At 38.1% G+C, this 17,626-nt stretch overlaps 1 protein-coding gene across 1 annotated transcript in view; it reads right to left on the reverse strand.

Moving 5' to 3' along the window:
* ZNF804B (zinc finger protein 804B) overlaps positions 1–17,626 on the reverse strand; it is a 492,414-nt gene that overhangs the window by 94,490 nt on the left and 380,298 nt on the right. Inside the window, exon 2 of the mRNA XM_054564193.1 lies at positions 750–893. Coding sequence (XP_054420168.1) covers positions 750–893 — 144 coding nt within the window. The remainder of the gene's footprint in view (positions 1–749; positions 894–17,626) is intronic.

Raw genomic sequence — 17,626 nt, forward strand, 5'->3', positions numbered from 1 at the left:
CTTAGTGGTATTTAGCACCCCTAATGCCTAAATTCCAATATTTCCATAACTCATGCAGTAAAGATAAAATCTAACAGGATGGAAGCAATAGCTTCTTCTTTAACTTATCAAACTACAGAATATTAGCATCCATGTGTGGGATATCGACACTATCACACACACACACACATATAAATTTAAAAAAAAGGAAATAAAATATTTTCGCCTGTCTTTACTCCTCAGCTTTACAGAGAAATTCTGTTTCTTTGCAACAGTTCACTTACCATCAACCTGATTCACCTAATAGGGTTTTTTGGGACATTGTGACCTTTTATTCCCAATTGTTTTTCCAAGACTTACTATTCGCTAGGCCTACACCTTGGAACTCTTGAAAGATTCTGTCTGGTGTTGTAGCTCTGCCACTAACTAGCTAGGTGGTTTTGAATATGACACTTTTTATTGGGTTCTGGTTTTCCATATACAATGATATACACAATTCTAAAATAAGTGTAACTATACTTATATCATTTCTAAAGTCACCTATGGTTTTATGCTACATACACCCACCCACACACACACACACACACACACACACACACACACCCCTTTCACTAATACTTAGACAGAAAACACAACATTTTAGGAAAAAAAAAGATATAAAATGGTTTCACCTCAGCATCTTAAAAGATAATAATTAAGATCAAGTGGATACATTCTGTTCTAAAGGTATAAATCCAGGAATATGAAGGATTTCTCCCACTTTTGCTTACCTGCTTATGTGCATGATCATAAGAATTAATATGATTATCAAATTCCTGGTGTTTGTGATACTGCTTGTCACATAATTCACAGTAAAAATTTGCCTTTACATCCTCCAGGGCCTTTGCTGTGGACTTCTCATTTTCAGGAAAATCCTTTAAAAAAAAGTAAAAGTGTTGGTTATATTTCTCTCTAATAGCGTAACTGAATATCATATTATTCAAGTTTGTATTTAATTTTATGGTGACTGAAATAACATAGTTAGGCTCATTATCTTTGGGAAATTTATGGCATGAGGGAAGTAACTTTCAGTTCAGCCTTATCCCTAAGTTATCAATAAAGATGTAACAAATTATCCAAAGAAGCCCTCAGCTGGAGCCTGGTCATCGCTCATTCCTGTTCTTGCCACCAGTTTTCAGCTTGTGCTTCTCCTTGACTCACCCAACTGGAATACGCAATACCATTTCTTCTGCCTATCCAATGGCGCATCTCAAAGACTAGTAGGCCTCTCTATTACAATATTTTATTGGGACACTAATTTCATCGTTTTATATCATTCTCCTACATGTCAATGTATTTTAGCCTCACTGAGATCATTAGTATTGGGACTTGTTATTCTCGCTGCACATAATGTTTTTCCTACCTGTTAGAATAATGAGCTTGTACCCCTTTCCATACACCCAGCTTGTTGCCCCATCTGGGGAGCCTTTCCATGACTTTTACAGGAGAAAGCCTCCATTCTGGTTCTTATTACTGAACACATCCTTAATTCCTACTTGTCTTCTTCATAGACATTTTTTTTCCTTGATATTACCCTTTATATTTTTATGCGCCACACAATTTCATCTTTAGCCAACTGATTATCTAATCCACCCACTCTCTCTTGGTGAGACCCTTATTCACACTCTCGCTACAACCTTATTTATCCATAATCTCTAACTCCAGCCTAAGTTTCTTCCACAAGCATCAGTTCCTGATAGATATCACCAGTAGGTTTATCACATTTTTCAAGACTATAACCCTTACAATTTTGACTATGCTTTATCTCATAAATTTGGCCACACCATTCCCCTGTTTGAAATATTCTTATATTATCTGATTGCCTATAAAAATAGTGATGAATACTTATTGAGCATAAACTATGTGTCAGGTACTAGGCCAAGTATGTGAATTATCTCACTTATTTCTCATAACATTTCTATAAAAATAAGTGTTATCTAAATTTATATTTTACAGATGCATCAACCAGCACTTAGAGAGATTACACACTCATGATCACTGAGTTAGTAAGTGGAGAGAGGATTTGAATTCAAATAATTTATCCCTACCTCCCATGGTAATAAACAGCTGTACTTTATCATCTCCTTATAAGGCCAATCCCCTTAACATAGCATACAAACTCCTTCCTACCTCATCAGTATCATCTTGTATCAATTCATGCTCCCACATCACCCTCTTTAATTCAAATAGGCATGCCTCATGATAGTATATGATCTGTTTTCATGGCTATTGCTCCCATAAATTCTTTGAAGGCAGGAACCGTTTTTATTTATTTTTGTGTCCACAATGTCAATATATTGTCTAACCCAGCATAGGTGCTTGTTTAATATGCATTCACATAAATGAATGGAGAATGATGGCTTACATATTCATGTCTCCTATATATTCTGCAAGTTCTTCTCTATTATCCCAGTGCCTAAATAAATGAATGACTTGGCAACTGGCACATAGAGGACACTAAATAAATATGTAAAAATGGATGAACAAAATAAAGGATGGTTTTTAGCTTTGTTTCTTTAAAATTACTAACTCTCTATAAAGAGAAATCAGGCCATAAACCTAAAATATAGGGGCATTACTGCCCAGGCAAGAAAGCAAACACATGCAATTTAGGTAGTTTCTCACCAGGTTGGGTGAAGCAATGGGAGAAACAATTAATTGAGACATGAGAAAATAATGATTCCAGTGAAAATATAAGAGACTAACACACATGATAAAGAGCAGGAATGACATGCCTGCCATTAACAAACAGCAAAGCTATACCAAATGTCTGGATTGCCTATCTAAATGAGTCGAAGTAGGAATTTGGTTACATTCTAGCTAATGGGGGCAGGGCATAAAAGCTACCAGACAGACGTATCCACCGATGAGAGTATGGACTCTAATTTCAGGACAAAATCCAGTTAATCAAAGAATCAGGATAATGGCCTGTTAGTGTAGTCACTGTTGAAAATTGAGGCAGGACTGTGGTATTGAAGTAGAGCTAAATCTCTTGCCTTAGTAGGCATAGAGCCAAGGAATACATTATTTCTCATGCAGACATTCTCACTAGGATTTTTAAATGCCCTTTCTTAGTATAATTTAAGGGACAGAATTGGAACTAGGAACTAGTTTGGTTTACCCACAGTTCTTACTTTGTTAAGACCCTTGGACAATAAATAGTCTTAGAAAACTGACCATGTGCCTTGATATTGAGCAACTTGGCCTCTGTGTCTAAAAATGTCTTAGCTTTATTAGCTGGGTGTGGGACAGGGGTAGTAACTGAGAATTCAAGGTGAATCTGCGATTAAAATGGATTTTCATATTATTCCATATTAGGTAGAGGATTTTATGATAATAACTCAGTGGCCAGGAGTGAAGCTTCTCCAGTTACTCTTGGTTTCTTCATCTAAATATCTTTTATTTCTAAAACATCTTTTAATTATGATATGTCTTTCAATTAAAAATGTTATGAGAGTTCTATTAATATTTTCGTTATATACTATCTCCTCTGAATGTTCACATTTTACAAAGTCATCAGACTATATTAAATATCCCATTTCTTGCTTCATTTTTCCTGACAGGAAATGGTGCTAATATACCCATTTCTCTTCCTTATAAGGTTTAGTGATATTCACCAAGGCATATCCCAGTTCCCTTATTAAGAGAGCAAAGGGTTCACAGGTGGGATACTAATGCCATCAGCACACAGAGTTCACCATCTAGTGTGTCCATCCAAGCCAGAAGAAAGTGCATAAACCCAATACCAGGTGACTGGGCATCAGAAATGGGGAAGCTGAGACCTGTGGTTAGAAATATCAGGCAGAGGAGAATGCATGCGAAGAGTTGGGTAGGGTCAGAGGAAGCATAGTGGAAAATAAATACACAAATCCTTAAGGATCTTTGGAAAAATTTGAACACTGAGGTTAGAGCTAGAGCTGAGTAAAAGAACCATAACCCAAGTGGCCCATGATATTACTCAGTATGAGGTGGGCCTGTACTCAAGTGTGCAAATGGAATATCTATGGAGATGGAGCTGAGTTGGTCCAATGGTATGAACTAGAAGGCTAGAGTGTAAGGTTTCAGGCTAGTAATAGACGAGGTGTCACATAGTCTAAAATTATCATTTAGCGAAGAGGTAAAATGATGTTAGTAATATCATGACTTATAAACTCAGGTCAATGCTAAAGCAGGGCACGTTGTCCACTGTGTTATGCTGTTTCATCCACCCAACCATTCATTATCCATCTAACCATACATTCATTCAGCTAACCATTAAGCAGTCATACATTCAAGAATCCCTTGTTAAGCAACCTCTAAATATCAATTGCTCACTTGGTCTTTACCTCAGAATTTTACCGTATAGTATTTGATAATTACATGTAAAGAGGTAAACACTGTAAACTGGGATAGAGTGATAACTATGCTACTATATAGAGTTTAACTAGTGCATACTAGTTAAAAATAATTTTTTTAATATTCCACAAAAAAACAAAACAAAACAACTGAACAAACAAAACTTCGAAGAGATGAACAACAGATTACTGGGAACCAGTTACAATAAGGGCAGAGGAGTGGCACGAGGGCAAAGCTGGTAAACGGGGCCATTTGCATGGTGATGGACAGAAACTAGACGTTTGGTGATAAGTATGATGTAGTACATACAATGTCAAATTATAATATTGCCCACCTAAAACTGATATTGTGTTATAAGCCAATGTTACTGCAGTAAAAATAAAATAAAGCAAAATAATTAAAAAATGATTGGAAGAAAAAACCAGGATTATTTTTTTTTCTGTTTCCTTTACCCATAGCCTTAGATGCATTGTAAGCACTCAGAATTTCTTGCCTTTTTGTTGAATTACAGGATACTTTTACTGGTCAAACAACCCTGAAGGCAAAGGAAGGTGATATTTACTTTAAAAAATAATTATGCAATTAAAAAATTAATTGACAGATATGGAATATACATAAAACGAGTAAAATATCCACTTATTCTCTGTATCAGTAAATTTAAAAATCAGAAACAAAATCAATGACTCACAACCATACAGTACACATACAAAATTTTATCATCATTGATTTGCTGGTTATTTAAATTTCTCTTCTCACAGTTTGCCTATGAAGAGGAGGAACCTTCCTTAACAGGAAAAAAAAAAACATTTATAAAATAAATCTCCTTGTTAATCATTTTTAATGATTCATTAAAAGGTTGAAAATGAATTATAAATTGAACATGATGGCTGCATAACAAGAGTCACTTTTAAAACATTAGGTATTGCCAGTAGGCATTTTATGTTGCAGTTCAGTAAGATTTCTGTAGTAATTAATTACTTTTCATAATTAATATTTTGGATGCAAGAAGAAACCATGTACTTTTTCACACCAAGAATTTTACATTCATGCATGTAATAGGTGCGTTTGTAAACTTGCAAGTATTCTGACTAGAGTCATGCATTTATTTAGAATATGGATGTTTACTACCAAATTATTTTTATTCCTGTAATTTTGCTTACACACTAACATCTACTGAGCTCTTGTAAACCAGAAATCTGCCAAGCACTCCATACATCTTACCTCCCTTAATCTTCACACTAACCTTATGAAGTATTATTTATTATCCCATATAAAGATATGAAAGGCAAGGTACAAACACATTTAGAAACTCAATCAATGTTGAAGAGCAGAGAAGGGATCCAGACTCAGATGTGCCTGACTTCAGAGCGATGAATCACTGTGCTCACGCCACCGCAGTGACTTAGACTTTACGCAGGCACCACAGAGTTCCGAGCTGTCTCTGCTCACTTTTATGTAGATGTGGAATGACACCCCAAGCTCCCAGAGAGAGAGTTAGAGGAATAATTTTAATTTTAAAAATCTATAAAACTCTTGGAGCTGAGAGACAGGCCCTAGGAAAATACAAGGTGGTAGTCCTGTTTTTACAGGTTGTGAATATGTGCCCTGATTATTAAAAAGGAAGAGGAAAAAAAATCAATTGCTGTTCTTCATATCTCCTTGATAATAATACTAGCTCAGAGTTTTGAGGATTAAATTCATATTCTTTGCCTTAAAACTCACATTTGACCTTTTAATGTTATGTCTAAGAGATTGCTGCAAGAATTCTAATGTTCTCTAACCTGTTCTATTATATGGGCCCCATATGAAATCCTGCTTCGGAGGGAGTGCATTTTCCCCTTCAGAGAGAGTGAGCAAGTGACTGCTGCTGATTCAGAAAACTCTTTTGGTCCCCGTTGTTTTCTGTACCTCTATAAAAGATTAGGAAAGAAAAAAAACTCTTTTTAGAACATTAATTTGTTTAATTGTTTTATTTTTGTGATCAGAAAAAATTATTCTTTGAGGACTAAGTAGCCCTAATCTCAGCCTTTGTCTTAGAGGAGTTTAAGTTTTCAAGGTTTCAGTTACCTCAGTATAAATTAGGAGAAATAATAAGTAGCATACAGGTGTTCTGTGAGTATAAAATGAGATCTTTTTTTATGGAAATGTATAGTACAGTGCATAGTAAAATGTAGGTTTTATGTTTGGATATTTGTGTGTGCACGTGTATGTGTGTATATCACTATGTGTATGATGCTAGAAAATTATTTTAAAATAATGTCATTCTTCTATGAGTCTAAAATGCAATAGTTATACCCAATGAAAATCTGAGCAAGTGAGAGGAGGCCTTATCATCTTCAGCAACCATCTCATGTGAAAGCATGGTTCTTGCTAGTAACTTCATATTTCATTTACATAATTGGGATTTTCAGATGTTTTTATCTCACAATATTATTTTTTAACTTTTAGACTATTTAGGAATTCCCCACATATTCAAGAGAGCATCATAGGTGTTTAATTAATATTAATATTACTAATATTAATTTCCCTAAATATGTGACAGACTTTTTTAATTAAAAGATTGGTTTTTGTATTCTCTAGCATCTAGCATGATACTAGTTACTTAAAAGAAACTTAATAAATATTTGTTGACTAAGTGAAATTAATGAATAACAAAGCAGAGAATGCTTTTTCCACTGCTTAAAGGATAGCTTTACCTCTTCTGGCGATGTTAAGGTATATCATGTAGACTTTTAGAACAATCTTTTTTTCCTTTCTTTAAATACGTATTTTCTTACTCTTGGAGGTGGGAGAGAAGATGGCGGAGGAGTGAATGTGAGTCACGCTGACCTCCTCCCAAAACCAAACTGGAATTGCAACTAAATAAGGGAGTAATCACCTGGAAAGCAGTGGAGCGATAGTGGGAGAGGAGCCTTGGTACCGCGGACAGTGGATTCTACTCTCACACATCCCAACGGGTGAGAAGTGCGGTGGAGGCTCGAGAGGGTGGGCTGGGTGCCCACGGGCACTGGCACCAGAGGGACATTGAAACGGCCAGTTAGCTTCCCCCAAGAAGAACGGGGTCTGAATCATAAACAGGAACCCCTAAACTACAGCAGCTAAAGCCGAGAAAATACAGATAAAACGCAACCCCGAAAAGCTTAGGGGCGCTCTCTGCCAGAGACAGGTGGCTGGGGATGCAAAGAGACATTTAAAGGGCAAACGCAAAAGTTGCAGTGGCAGCCACCCTCCTTGATCTCTGGGTAGAGGCGGCAGCAGGGTGGTGCCTGGGAAAAGACTGGTGAGGAAAACTTTGTGAAGAGAACTGAGATGGCGGCCGGTGGAGCCCGGGTGATAATGCACCTCCCACCCTGCAGCTACCATCTCGCTCAGGCATAAGGGAATCAGTTAACCTGCCTTTTGTGCGCTCCGCACACAGCTTGTACGCGTGTGAGCTGCGGGGCTGAGTGCAGACTGGCTGGGAGAACCTTGAGGAGAGACTGGAGACGGAGGCGTTGGGGAAAGAACGGGAGGAGGAACCAGGGAGTCCCGACTCCTTCTCCTTGCCGTAGTCTCCATTGCGCGGGAAGAGGCCACACCCTCAAAGAGCCAAAAGCCGAAAAGCAAACATAGACACCCCCAAAACACCCAGGGCAGGTGCGCACACTTGCGCCGAGTGACCGGCAAGGGTTGACGAGCATGTGTGTAACCCGCGCGGGCTGGCGAATGCTTGCACCGACGGCAAGGCCTCCCACAGACTGGCACCAATAGGGCCTGTGAGGGAGTGCACAGAGCGGCAAGGGCAGGTGTAAATTGACCCACCTGCCCCGCGATTGTGGAGCGGCCCACAAAATTAGTAGAGCTGCCCAGAGTCCCTGGAGGAGAGACCAGAGACAGGATTAACCGGAGAGTCCTGGAGCTGACTTCCTCTCATTTCTGTAGTCCCCATTTGGCAAGGGCAAGCAACGCACCCAAAGAGCCAAAAGCAGGGAAAATACACAATAGAAGACCCTAAACTGACCAGTGCCAAGGAGCTGCCGACCAGGGTGCCAGATGAGTACGTGAGGTCGCGCATAAACCCCCTGGTCTGGGGCAAGCACATGCGACCCCAGGCAGGCGGGGGATCCTGCCACGCCCAGAGCGCTCTCAAGGAGCCTGCATGAGAGTGCAGAGAGATCCCAAAAAATAGCCCAACCCTGACCAAAGGGTCACAAAGCTGCTCCAAGTTGGAGTCAGACACAGGCATTAGACTCCTGGAAGGCTCAAACAAACAACCCAAGGTCAACAACTGACATCATCAGAGGAAGGCCCAGAAAGAAAAGTAAAGGACAAAAATACTTAACAGACTCTCACAAAAACGGGAAGAAAAAGAAGTTCCCCCCAAATGAGTGGAAAAGGGGACTCCCCACAGAGAGAGCTAAATGAAATAGAGGCAAGGGAACTATCACATACTGGATTCAAAACAATGGTTCCAAGGAAGCTCAATGAGCTCAGCCAGCTCAAAGAGAACTAGGAGAAACTGCAGAGAAACTATCAGGATCTTACAGCAAACTATATCAGCCTGGAAAAGGACATAGAAACTATCAAGAAGACACAAGAGGCTATGAAGAATACCATTTCTGAATTGAAGAACACAGTAGAAGGAATCCAAAGCAGACTGGATGAAGCCGAGGATCGAATCAGTGAGATGGAGGACAAGGTAGAAAGAAGCTCCCAGAAAGAACAAGAAATGGAAAAATGGCTCAAAAAGAATGAAGAGGCATTTAGGGAAATGAGGACAACCTGAAACACAATAATATCCGTATAATAGGGATACCAGAAGGAGAAGAAGAGGAGAAGGGATAGAGAACCTCCTTGAAAGTAGCGGTGAAAAATTTCCATAATTTGAGGAGAGAAAGGGTCTCATGGATCCAGGAGGCACAGAGGACCCCACTCAAGAGGGACTCAAAGAGGTCCACTCCAAGACACATCATCATTAAAATGGCAAATGTCAAAGCCAAAGAGAGAATCCTCAAGGTAGCAAGGGAGAAGGAGAAAGTAACATACAAGGGGGCCCCAATATGCATAGGAGCTGACTTCTCAACAGAAACACTACAAGCTAGAAGGGAATGGCAACAAATATTCCAAGCCATGAAAAGCAAGGGCCTACAGCCAAGGCTGCTCTACCCAGCTAGGCTCTCCATTAAAATACAAGGGGAAATACGGAGTTTCCCAGACAAGAGAAGGCTAAAAGAATACATCCCTACCAAACCAGCACTCCAAGATATGAAAAGGGGACTGGTTGAAAAGATGAAGGAAAAGAATGAGAGAGAGGAACACAGGTACACAGAGAAAAGATGAGTAAGTTTCTATCAGTAATATCTCTCAATGTGAATGGACTAAATGCCCCAATCAAAAGACACAGGGTAGCTGAATGGATAAGAAAACATGACCCACACATATGATGCCTACAAGAGACCCACCTCAGAGCAAGAGACCTACACAGATTGAAAGTAAAGGGATGGAAAAAAATATTCCAAGAAAATGGGCAAGAGAAAAAGGCCAGGGTTGCCATACTTGTATCAGACAAAGTAGATTTCAAAACAAAGGCCATAAAAAGAGACCCAGAGGGGCACTTTATAATACTTAAAGGAAGAATCTCTCAAGAAGACATCAACATTGTAAACTTATATGCTCCCAATATAGGAGCTCCCAAGTTTATAAGGAAATTGTTGGATGACTTCAAAAAAGATACAGACAGCAACACACTGATGGTAGGGGATTTCAACACCCCACTGTCAAAAATGGACAGATCTTCCACACAAAACATTAATAAACATGTTGTGGCGCTGAATGACACACTGAATCAAAGAGACTTAACTGACATATATAGAACCTTACATCCCAAAGAAGAAAAATACACATTCTTTTCAAATGCTCATGGCAGTTTTTTAAAGATAGACCACATGATAGGACACAAAGCAAACCTCAGCAAATTCAGGAAAATTGAAATAATACCAAACTTTTTCTTGGATCACAAGGCTTGAATTTCGAAATCAACCTCAAAGAGAAACTTCAAAAACTTGCAAACTCTTGGAGACTGGACAGTAGACTATTAAACAATGAATGGGTCCATAATGAGATAAGAGAAGAAATCAAAAAATTTCTGGAAACAAATGAAAATGAACAGACCACAGTCCAAAACCTATGGGACACAGCAAAGGCAGTCCTGAGAGGGAAGTTCATAGCAATACAGGCCTACCTAGAAAAGATAGAAACATTTCAAATAAAAGGCCTAACACTACAACTTCAAGAACTGGAGAAACAACAACAAATAAATCCCAGAGCAAGTAGAAGGAAGGAAATAGTCAAGATTAGAGCAGAACTGAATGACATAGAGACAAAAAGAACAATTCAGAGGATCAACCAATCCAGAAGCTGGTTCTTTGAAAAGATAAATAAAATTGACAAGCCTTTAAGCAGACTCATCAAGAAAAAAAGGGAGAGGACCCAAATTAGTAATATCAGAAATGAAAGAGGAGAAATAACAACTGATACCACAGAAATACAAATGATCATCAGAAACTATTATGAACAATTATATGCCAAGAAATTGGAAAATCTTGATGAAATGGACAAATTTTTAGAAAAGTATAATCTTCCAACACTGAAGGAGGAAGAAACAGAAAGCTTGAACAGACCGATAACAGCTGGGGAAATTGAAGCAGTAATCAAGAAACTCCCGGCACACAAAAGCCCAGGGCCAGACGGTTTCCTAGGAGAATTTTACAAAACATTTAAGGAAGAGCTAACCCCTTTCCTTCTCAGACATTCCAAAAAACCCAAGAGGAGGGAAGACTCCCAGACTCTTTCTATGAGGCCAGCATCACCCGGATCCCAAAACCAGATAAAGACCCTACAAAGAAAGAAAACTACAGGCAATTTCGCTGATGAACATAGATGCTAAAATCCTCAACAAAATATTGGCAAACTGCATCCAGCAATACATTAAAAAGATTATCCACCACAATCAAGTGGGATTTATCCCAGGGATGCAGGGATGGTTCAATATATGCAAGTCAGTAAACGTGATACATCACATAAATAAAAGAAAGGACAAAAACCACATCATCATCTCGATAGACGCAGAAAAAGCATTCGATAAGGTACAGCACCCATTTATGATCGAAACACTCAGCAAAATGGGAATAAATGGGGCATTCCTCAACAATAATAAAGGCCATATACGAAAAACCTACAGCCAATATCATACTCAACGGGCAAAAACTGAAAGCCTTCCCACTAAGATCGGGAACACGACAAGGATGTCTGCTCTCACCGCTTCTTTTCAACATCGTATTGGAAGTCCTAGCCACAGTGGTCAGACAAGAGAAAGAGATAAAAGGTATCCAAATAGGAAAGGAGGAAGTAAAGCTATCATTGTTTGCAGATGACATGATAGTGTACATAGAGAAGCCTTTAGACTCTACCAAAAAACTCCTCAACCTAATAAGTGAATTTGGCAAAACAGCAGGATACAAAGTCAACATTCAGAAATCAAAGGCATTTTTGTACACCAGCAATGCAATAGAAGAAGAAGAAATCAGAGAAAAAATACCATTCGATATAGCAAGAAGAAAAATAAAGTACCTAGGCATAAATTTAACCAAAGACGTAAAAGACCTGTATGCAGAAAACTATACAACATTGAAAAAAGAAATTAAGGGAGACACAAATAAATGGAAGCATATACCGTGTTCATGTACTGGAAGAATTAATATCCTCAAAATGTCCATACTACCCAAAGCAATTTATAGATTCAACGCAATCCCTGTTAAGATACCAGTGACATATTTCACAGAAATAGAACAGACATTTCAAAAATGTGTATGGAACCATAAACGACCCTGAATAGCCACAGTAATTTTGAGAAAGAAACACAAAGTAGGAGGGATCACAATACCGGATATCAAACTCTACTACAAAGCCACTATACTCAAAACAATGTGGTACTGGCACAAGAACAGACCGATAGACCAGTGGAACAGAATAGAAAGCCCAGAAATAAGCCCATCTTATTTGGCATCTAATATTTGGCACAGGGGGCAGAAGCATAAAATGGAGCAATAATAGCCTCTTCAACAAATGGTGTTGGGAGAGCTGGACGGCTACATGCAAGAAATTGAAATTGGATCATCAGCTGACACCATACACAAAAATAAACTCAAGATGGAAAAAGACTTAACTATAAGTTGGAACACCATCAAAGTCCTAGAGGAGAACATTGGCAGGAAACTCTCAGATATCCCACGCAGCAATTTTTTCACCAATAGGTCTCCTAAAGCAAGGGACATAAAGGAAAGAATAAACAAGTGGGACCTCATCAAAATAGGAAGCTTCTGCACAGCAAAAGAAAACATCAGCAAAATGAAAAGGGAGCCAACCCTATGGGAAAATATATTCGCTAATGATACATCAGCTAGAGGTTTGATCTCCAAGATATATAAAGAACTCACTCGACTCCACTCCAAGAAGACAAATGATCCAATCAAAAAGTGGGCAAAGGACCTAGGCAGATGCTTTTCCAAGGAGGAGATACAGAGCGCCCAGAGGCATTTGAAAGGATGCTCAGCATCACTAGCCATCAGAGAAATGCAGATCAAAACCACCATGAGGTACCACCTCACACCGGTCAGAATGGCCATCATAAACAGATCAACAAACAACAGGTGCTGGCGAGGCTGTGGAGAAAAGGGAACCTTAGTCCACTGTTGGTGGGAATGCAGACTGGTGCAGCCACTGTGGAAGGCAGTGTGGAGTTTCCTCAAAAAGCTGAAAATGGAACTGCCTTTTGATCCAGTGATTCCCCTGCTGGGACTATACCCTAAGAACACCAAAACGCCAATACAAGGGAACCAATGCAGCCCAATGTTCATAGCAGCACAATTTACAATAGCCAAGTGTTGGAAGCAACCTAAATGCCCATCAGTAGATGATTGGATCAAAAAGTAATGGTACATATACACAATGGAATACTATGCAGCAGAAAGGAAAAAAGAACTACTAAACTTCGCGACAGCATGGATGGAACTGGAGAGCATTATGCTAAGCGGAATAAGCCAGGGGGCGAAAGACAAATACCATATGATCTCACCTATAAGTGGAACCTAACCAACAATACAAAGATGCAAGGAAAATAAGACCAGCAACACTGAAAGGAAAAGAAATCAACAGAGACAAGAGGGAAGGAGGGAGAGGGGGTGGGGAAAAGGAAGGGAAGGGGCAAGTCAAGGATCATATAGCAAGGACTCATGGACAAAACCAAAGGGGAAGAGCTGAGGGAGGGAAGAAGGGAGGGGGCAAGGGAAAGTGGTGGGGGGGGAGGCAGAGACAAATGTATTTAAAAATAAATAAAGAAAGAAAGAAAAGCTTGGAAAAAAATAAATACGTATTTTCTAAAGTTGAAGGAGCATATTGAAAAATTATCTTAAAATAATGGAGAGTGGCAACTGCACACAGTTTTACAATCAAAATATGAATTTGTGATTTGCAATGCTCTCCCCATCTTAACATAACTGATCATTTTCCTTGCAATTTATTGATAATCAAGAGCTGGTTTCCTAGACTTGGGCTGGACATGACCAAAGTCAGACCTTTGATTCAAGGGCCAGGTAGGTGTGATATCAATTACTTCCTGGGATTGAAAAGGTGCTTTTCCCTCTTGTTAATGATTCATTCAAGTTGCCCAGATCAAAAGATAAACACAACCACATTAAATACATGAAACTGTCTCTGGGTGGAATTCCTGGGGACAGCTCAACGTCATTTCTAATTTGAAAGGAATGACAAAATTACTGGACAGATGCCAAAGTGATGGCTGCATATTTGTTCATGAGGCAACAGTTAAATATTGAGTTTGTTTGTATAACTTCTGATTTTGGAGAGATTTGCTATTTGGTTGCATTTGAACAGAGATTATTTTTGAAAACATATGCATTTCCATTAGAACCACTTTTCATCAGCATTCTACACCATCAAATTTAGCTTTCTCAGCATAAATTAATGTATAGTTCTCCTACCAAATAAAAACACTTTTGAAAGTATATAATGCAATCACAGGTGCATGCTAAGATAATCATAGCAGTAGCTGCTGCAATATTGCTTAAATATGCTTGTCTTTCATGAAAAAAGGGGGGCAGTTATAATTTCCAGATTGCTTATCAATCAGATAGAGACGCTGCATTGTGCAAGTTTATAAAGGTCATGGATTGGTTTTCAGAGCTTTTAACAAACAATGAAAGAATCAAACACACATAAACAAATGAGGCTTGCTGGACCCCATTTAGTATTAGCTCATCAAGATGCAAAGAATAGCAATGTCTCATAGAAAATGTCTCAGCCCTCACCAGTAAACCAAGACAGTACCTATGAGTAAGAGAGAAAAAGAAGGAGCATAAAAAAACACGTTAATTTATTCAAGGTTAGGGAAGTTGTTGAACCCATTAACTTGTAGTCCTTGGCCTAGAGTTACGCCCAGCAAACACCAATTAATGAATACATGAATGAATAAATGAGATGAGTGAAGAAATAAATACATTTGAAATCTTTCTGATCTTTTGCCTGGTTATTTATTCTATTAAATGGGAGAGAATTGGAAAGCCTCAAATATGTATGATGGTGTCAAAACTCATATAACAGTACAACTCAACACATGAACCTGCATGTATACTATAGACTTTAGTTAATAATAATGCATTAATATTGGTTCATTGATTACACACTAACCCACCATAGTAATTCAAAATGTTAATAATAAGGGAAGCTATATACAAGAGTTGGGAAGAATACATGGGAACTCACTGTTTTTCCTGTCTAATTTTTCTATAAACCTAAAATTGCTATTAAAAATAGTCTATTAGTTAGAAAAATATTGTCAGCTAAATCACATTTGAATAATTGTACTTTTGCTGAACTCAAAGAAAACTGATGTATGGTATGAGAGTAATCTAATCCATGTTATGTAATGCACACAGCTGAGCTTGAGCATGCTAAATGACAGATGAGAGTCCCTTTGTATAAAAAAGATCTTGAGACTTTTGGTTCCTCTTTGTCACTTCCCATGAGACAAATGACAATCCTCAGCAACCCTCAAGAAATGGAGGACTACACACAGAGCATACTTACAATCTCTAGATCCACTGGAAATTGAGGCGTAAACTTTCTGTATTTGAAAGAAATATTTTGAAATGTGTCTATTATGTGGGTATATAAAATATGATAAAAATGGGTTCTTCCTCCACACAGATAATTCTGCCCCATTTATGAAGGTCATAATTACTACCCCATCAATTCATCCCACAGATATGTATAGCTGTAATGAATATAGGCATATTGCATTCATCTAAACTGAATGCATTTAAATGAATACATCCACTGTGCATTAGACAGGAAGTACAGTCATTTAGCTATTACTCCTGCTGTTGCTATTTATTTATAAAAATGTGGTTAATAGCATCTGACATTTCATTTTCTAATATAAGAGAAATCAATGAAAGATGTCAGGTAGCTAAGATTTCTAGAAGGTTGCTAGTGACATCTACTCAATTACAAACCATTTTTTTAAATTCAACATTTGTAACAGCTATCTAGGGGAGAAATGGATGTGAAGAGATGCTGACCTAAACACTGATTCACTTTATCTTGGTAACTGACTGTAAATATTTCACCTTTATAGATTCTAGTGATTGTCAGCTAAATTCTCATTCTTAAGCCTTCTCAGATTGTACTGGTATTAATCTGTACAGTTCTAAAGAACCGTGTTTATATTCTATATGTGCTAAAACAGGCCTGGAAATTTCTAAAGTGATGTCCTAAATTAGCATAAATTCAATAGCTTTGCTTTTTAGAAAGGACAAGTAAAGCAGATAGATGCCAGAACTCCTGGGGAATTTGCTCTTTTCTCCTGAAAGTCTGCTATCATGTCTGATAAAAAATCTGCTACATTTCGTTTACTTGATCTATAATCAGAGATATTTAAAAAGTGCTTGAGCTCACAAAGACACTTTATTATTTCAAACTGGCTGGTTCAGGCATCTATCTGTTGAAATTCTAAGTAATTTACTTTCAAACTTAAAGAAAACCCGCAACTGTGGAAAAAGTAAGGTATACAGAAGTATGATATACAGAAACTCTGTATATTAAAACCTGAAATATTAACTTCAAGCTGGGAAATTTTGTCAAAGTAAAGCAAATCTATTAAAATGGTAGTTTACTTTGAGAGAAAGGGATTTATATGGCTAAATGAAATATTATAAGCTAGAGAATGTTTTAAAAAGCTTAGCTCTGTTGTCACATATTTCAAAAATTATTTGTCACATATTTTTCCTATTATTATTCTCACAGAACTTTGTAAAACTTCTGTAATTTCAAAAAAGAAAATTTGCACACTAATTTTATGGATACACACTTGACTTTTGCAGACAAATTAAAAATATTTGTCAGTTAAAGTCAGAAAACCTGATTAGCTGGAAACTGGGGCCAAAGTAAAAATATGTCATCACCACAGTACCAACAGTGCAGGGCACCCAGACTCTGGGCAACCATCTACAGTGGCAACACATTCTCCCAGCTGCTTGAGCAGTGAAAGAATCAGTACATGCTGTTAACATTAGGACCAACTCAAACCTTGTAGCTGTGCTCTGATTTATTGTGTGTGTTTGTGGGAGTATGTGTGTGTGTGTGTGTGTGTGTGTGTGTGTGTGTGTGTGTGTGAAAAGCCAGTCTGAAAAGAGAGCCAGCTACAATAGAACAGAAGTTGTGTGTCCATTATAAAAGAAGTGCAATAGAAAAGTTAGAATCATTATATGGGTATGTAACTGAAAGGGACCTCAGAAATTCTTTGCCAGAGAAAAAAAAATATTGATTTTGTTCTTTGGTTTACCCAGGTTGATGGAAGGATGATAAGCAGCAAAGCTGGGCTAAGAACGCAAGTTCTAGACTCCAACCTTTGAGACCAATGGCAAAACAATTCTATGAGGCCTATTTCCTCATTTGGAAAAGGAGGTTGATCTAAGGATCTAGAATTCTGTGTCTCTGAAACTCAAGATGTATACATGAATATCCAGAGACTTTACATCTCTTTAATGACATAGTTGGAAAGTATGTTCATACTCTTAGAGTGCCAGAAATAGAAATTTTTCAATTTCAAACCATTTCCTATAGAGACAAACTCACCCCAAACTCATTTAATAGAGAATCTCCATTTCCTTTTATTTCTCTAAGCTTTAAAAAAAAAGTATTTAGAGCTTTCCCAGTC

This window comes from Pteronotus mesoamericanus, unplaced genomic scaffold (genome assembly GCF_021234165.1).
Source record: "Pteronotus mesoamericanus isolate MK-2021 breed Mesoamerican mustached bat unplaced genomic scaffold, CSHL_Meso_final scaffold_85, whole genome shotgun sequence".
NCBI classification, from domain to species: domain Eukaryota; kingdom Metazoa; phylum Chordata; class Mammalia; order Chiroptera; family Mormoopidae; genus Pteronotus; species Pteronotus mesoamericanus.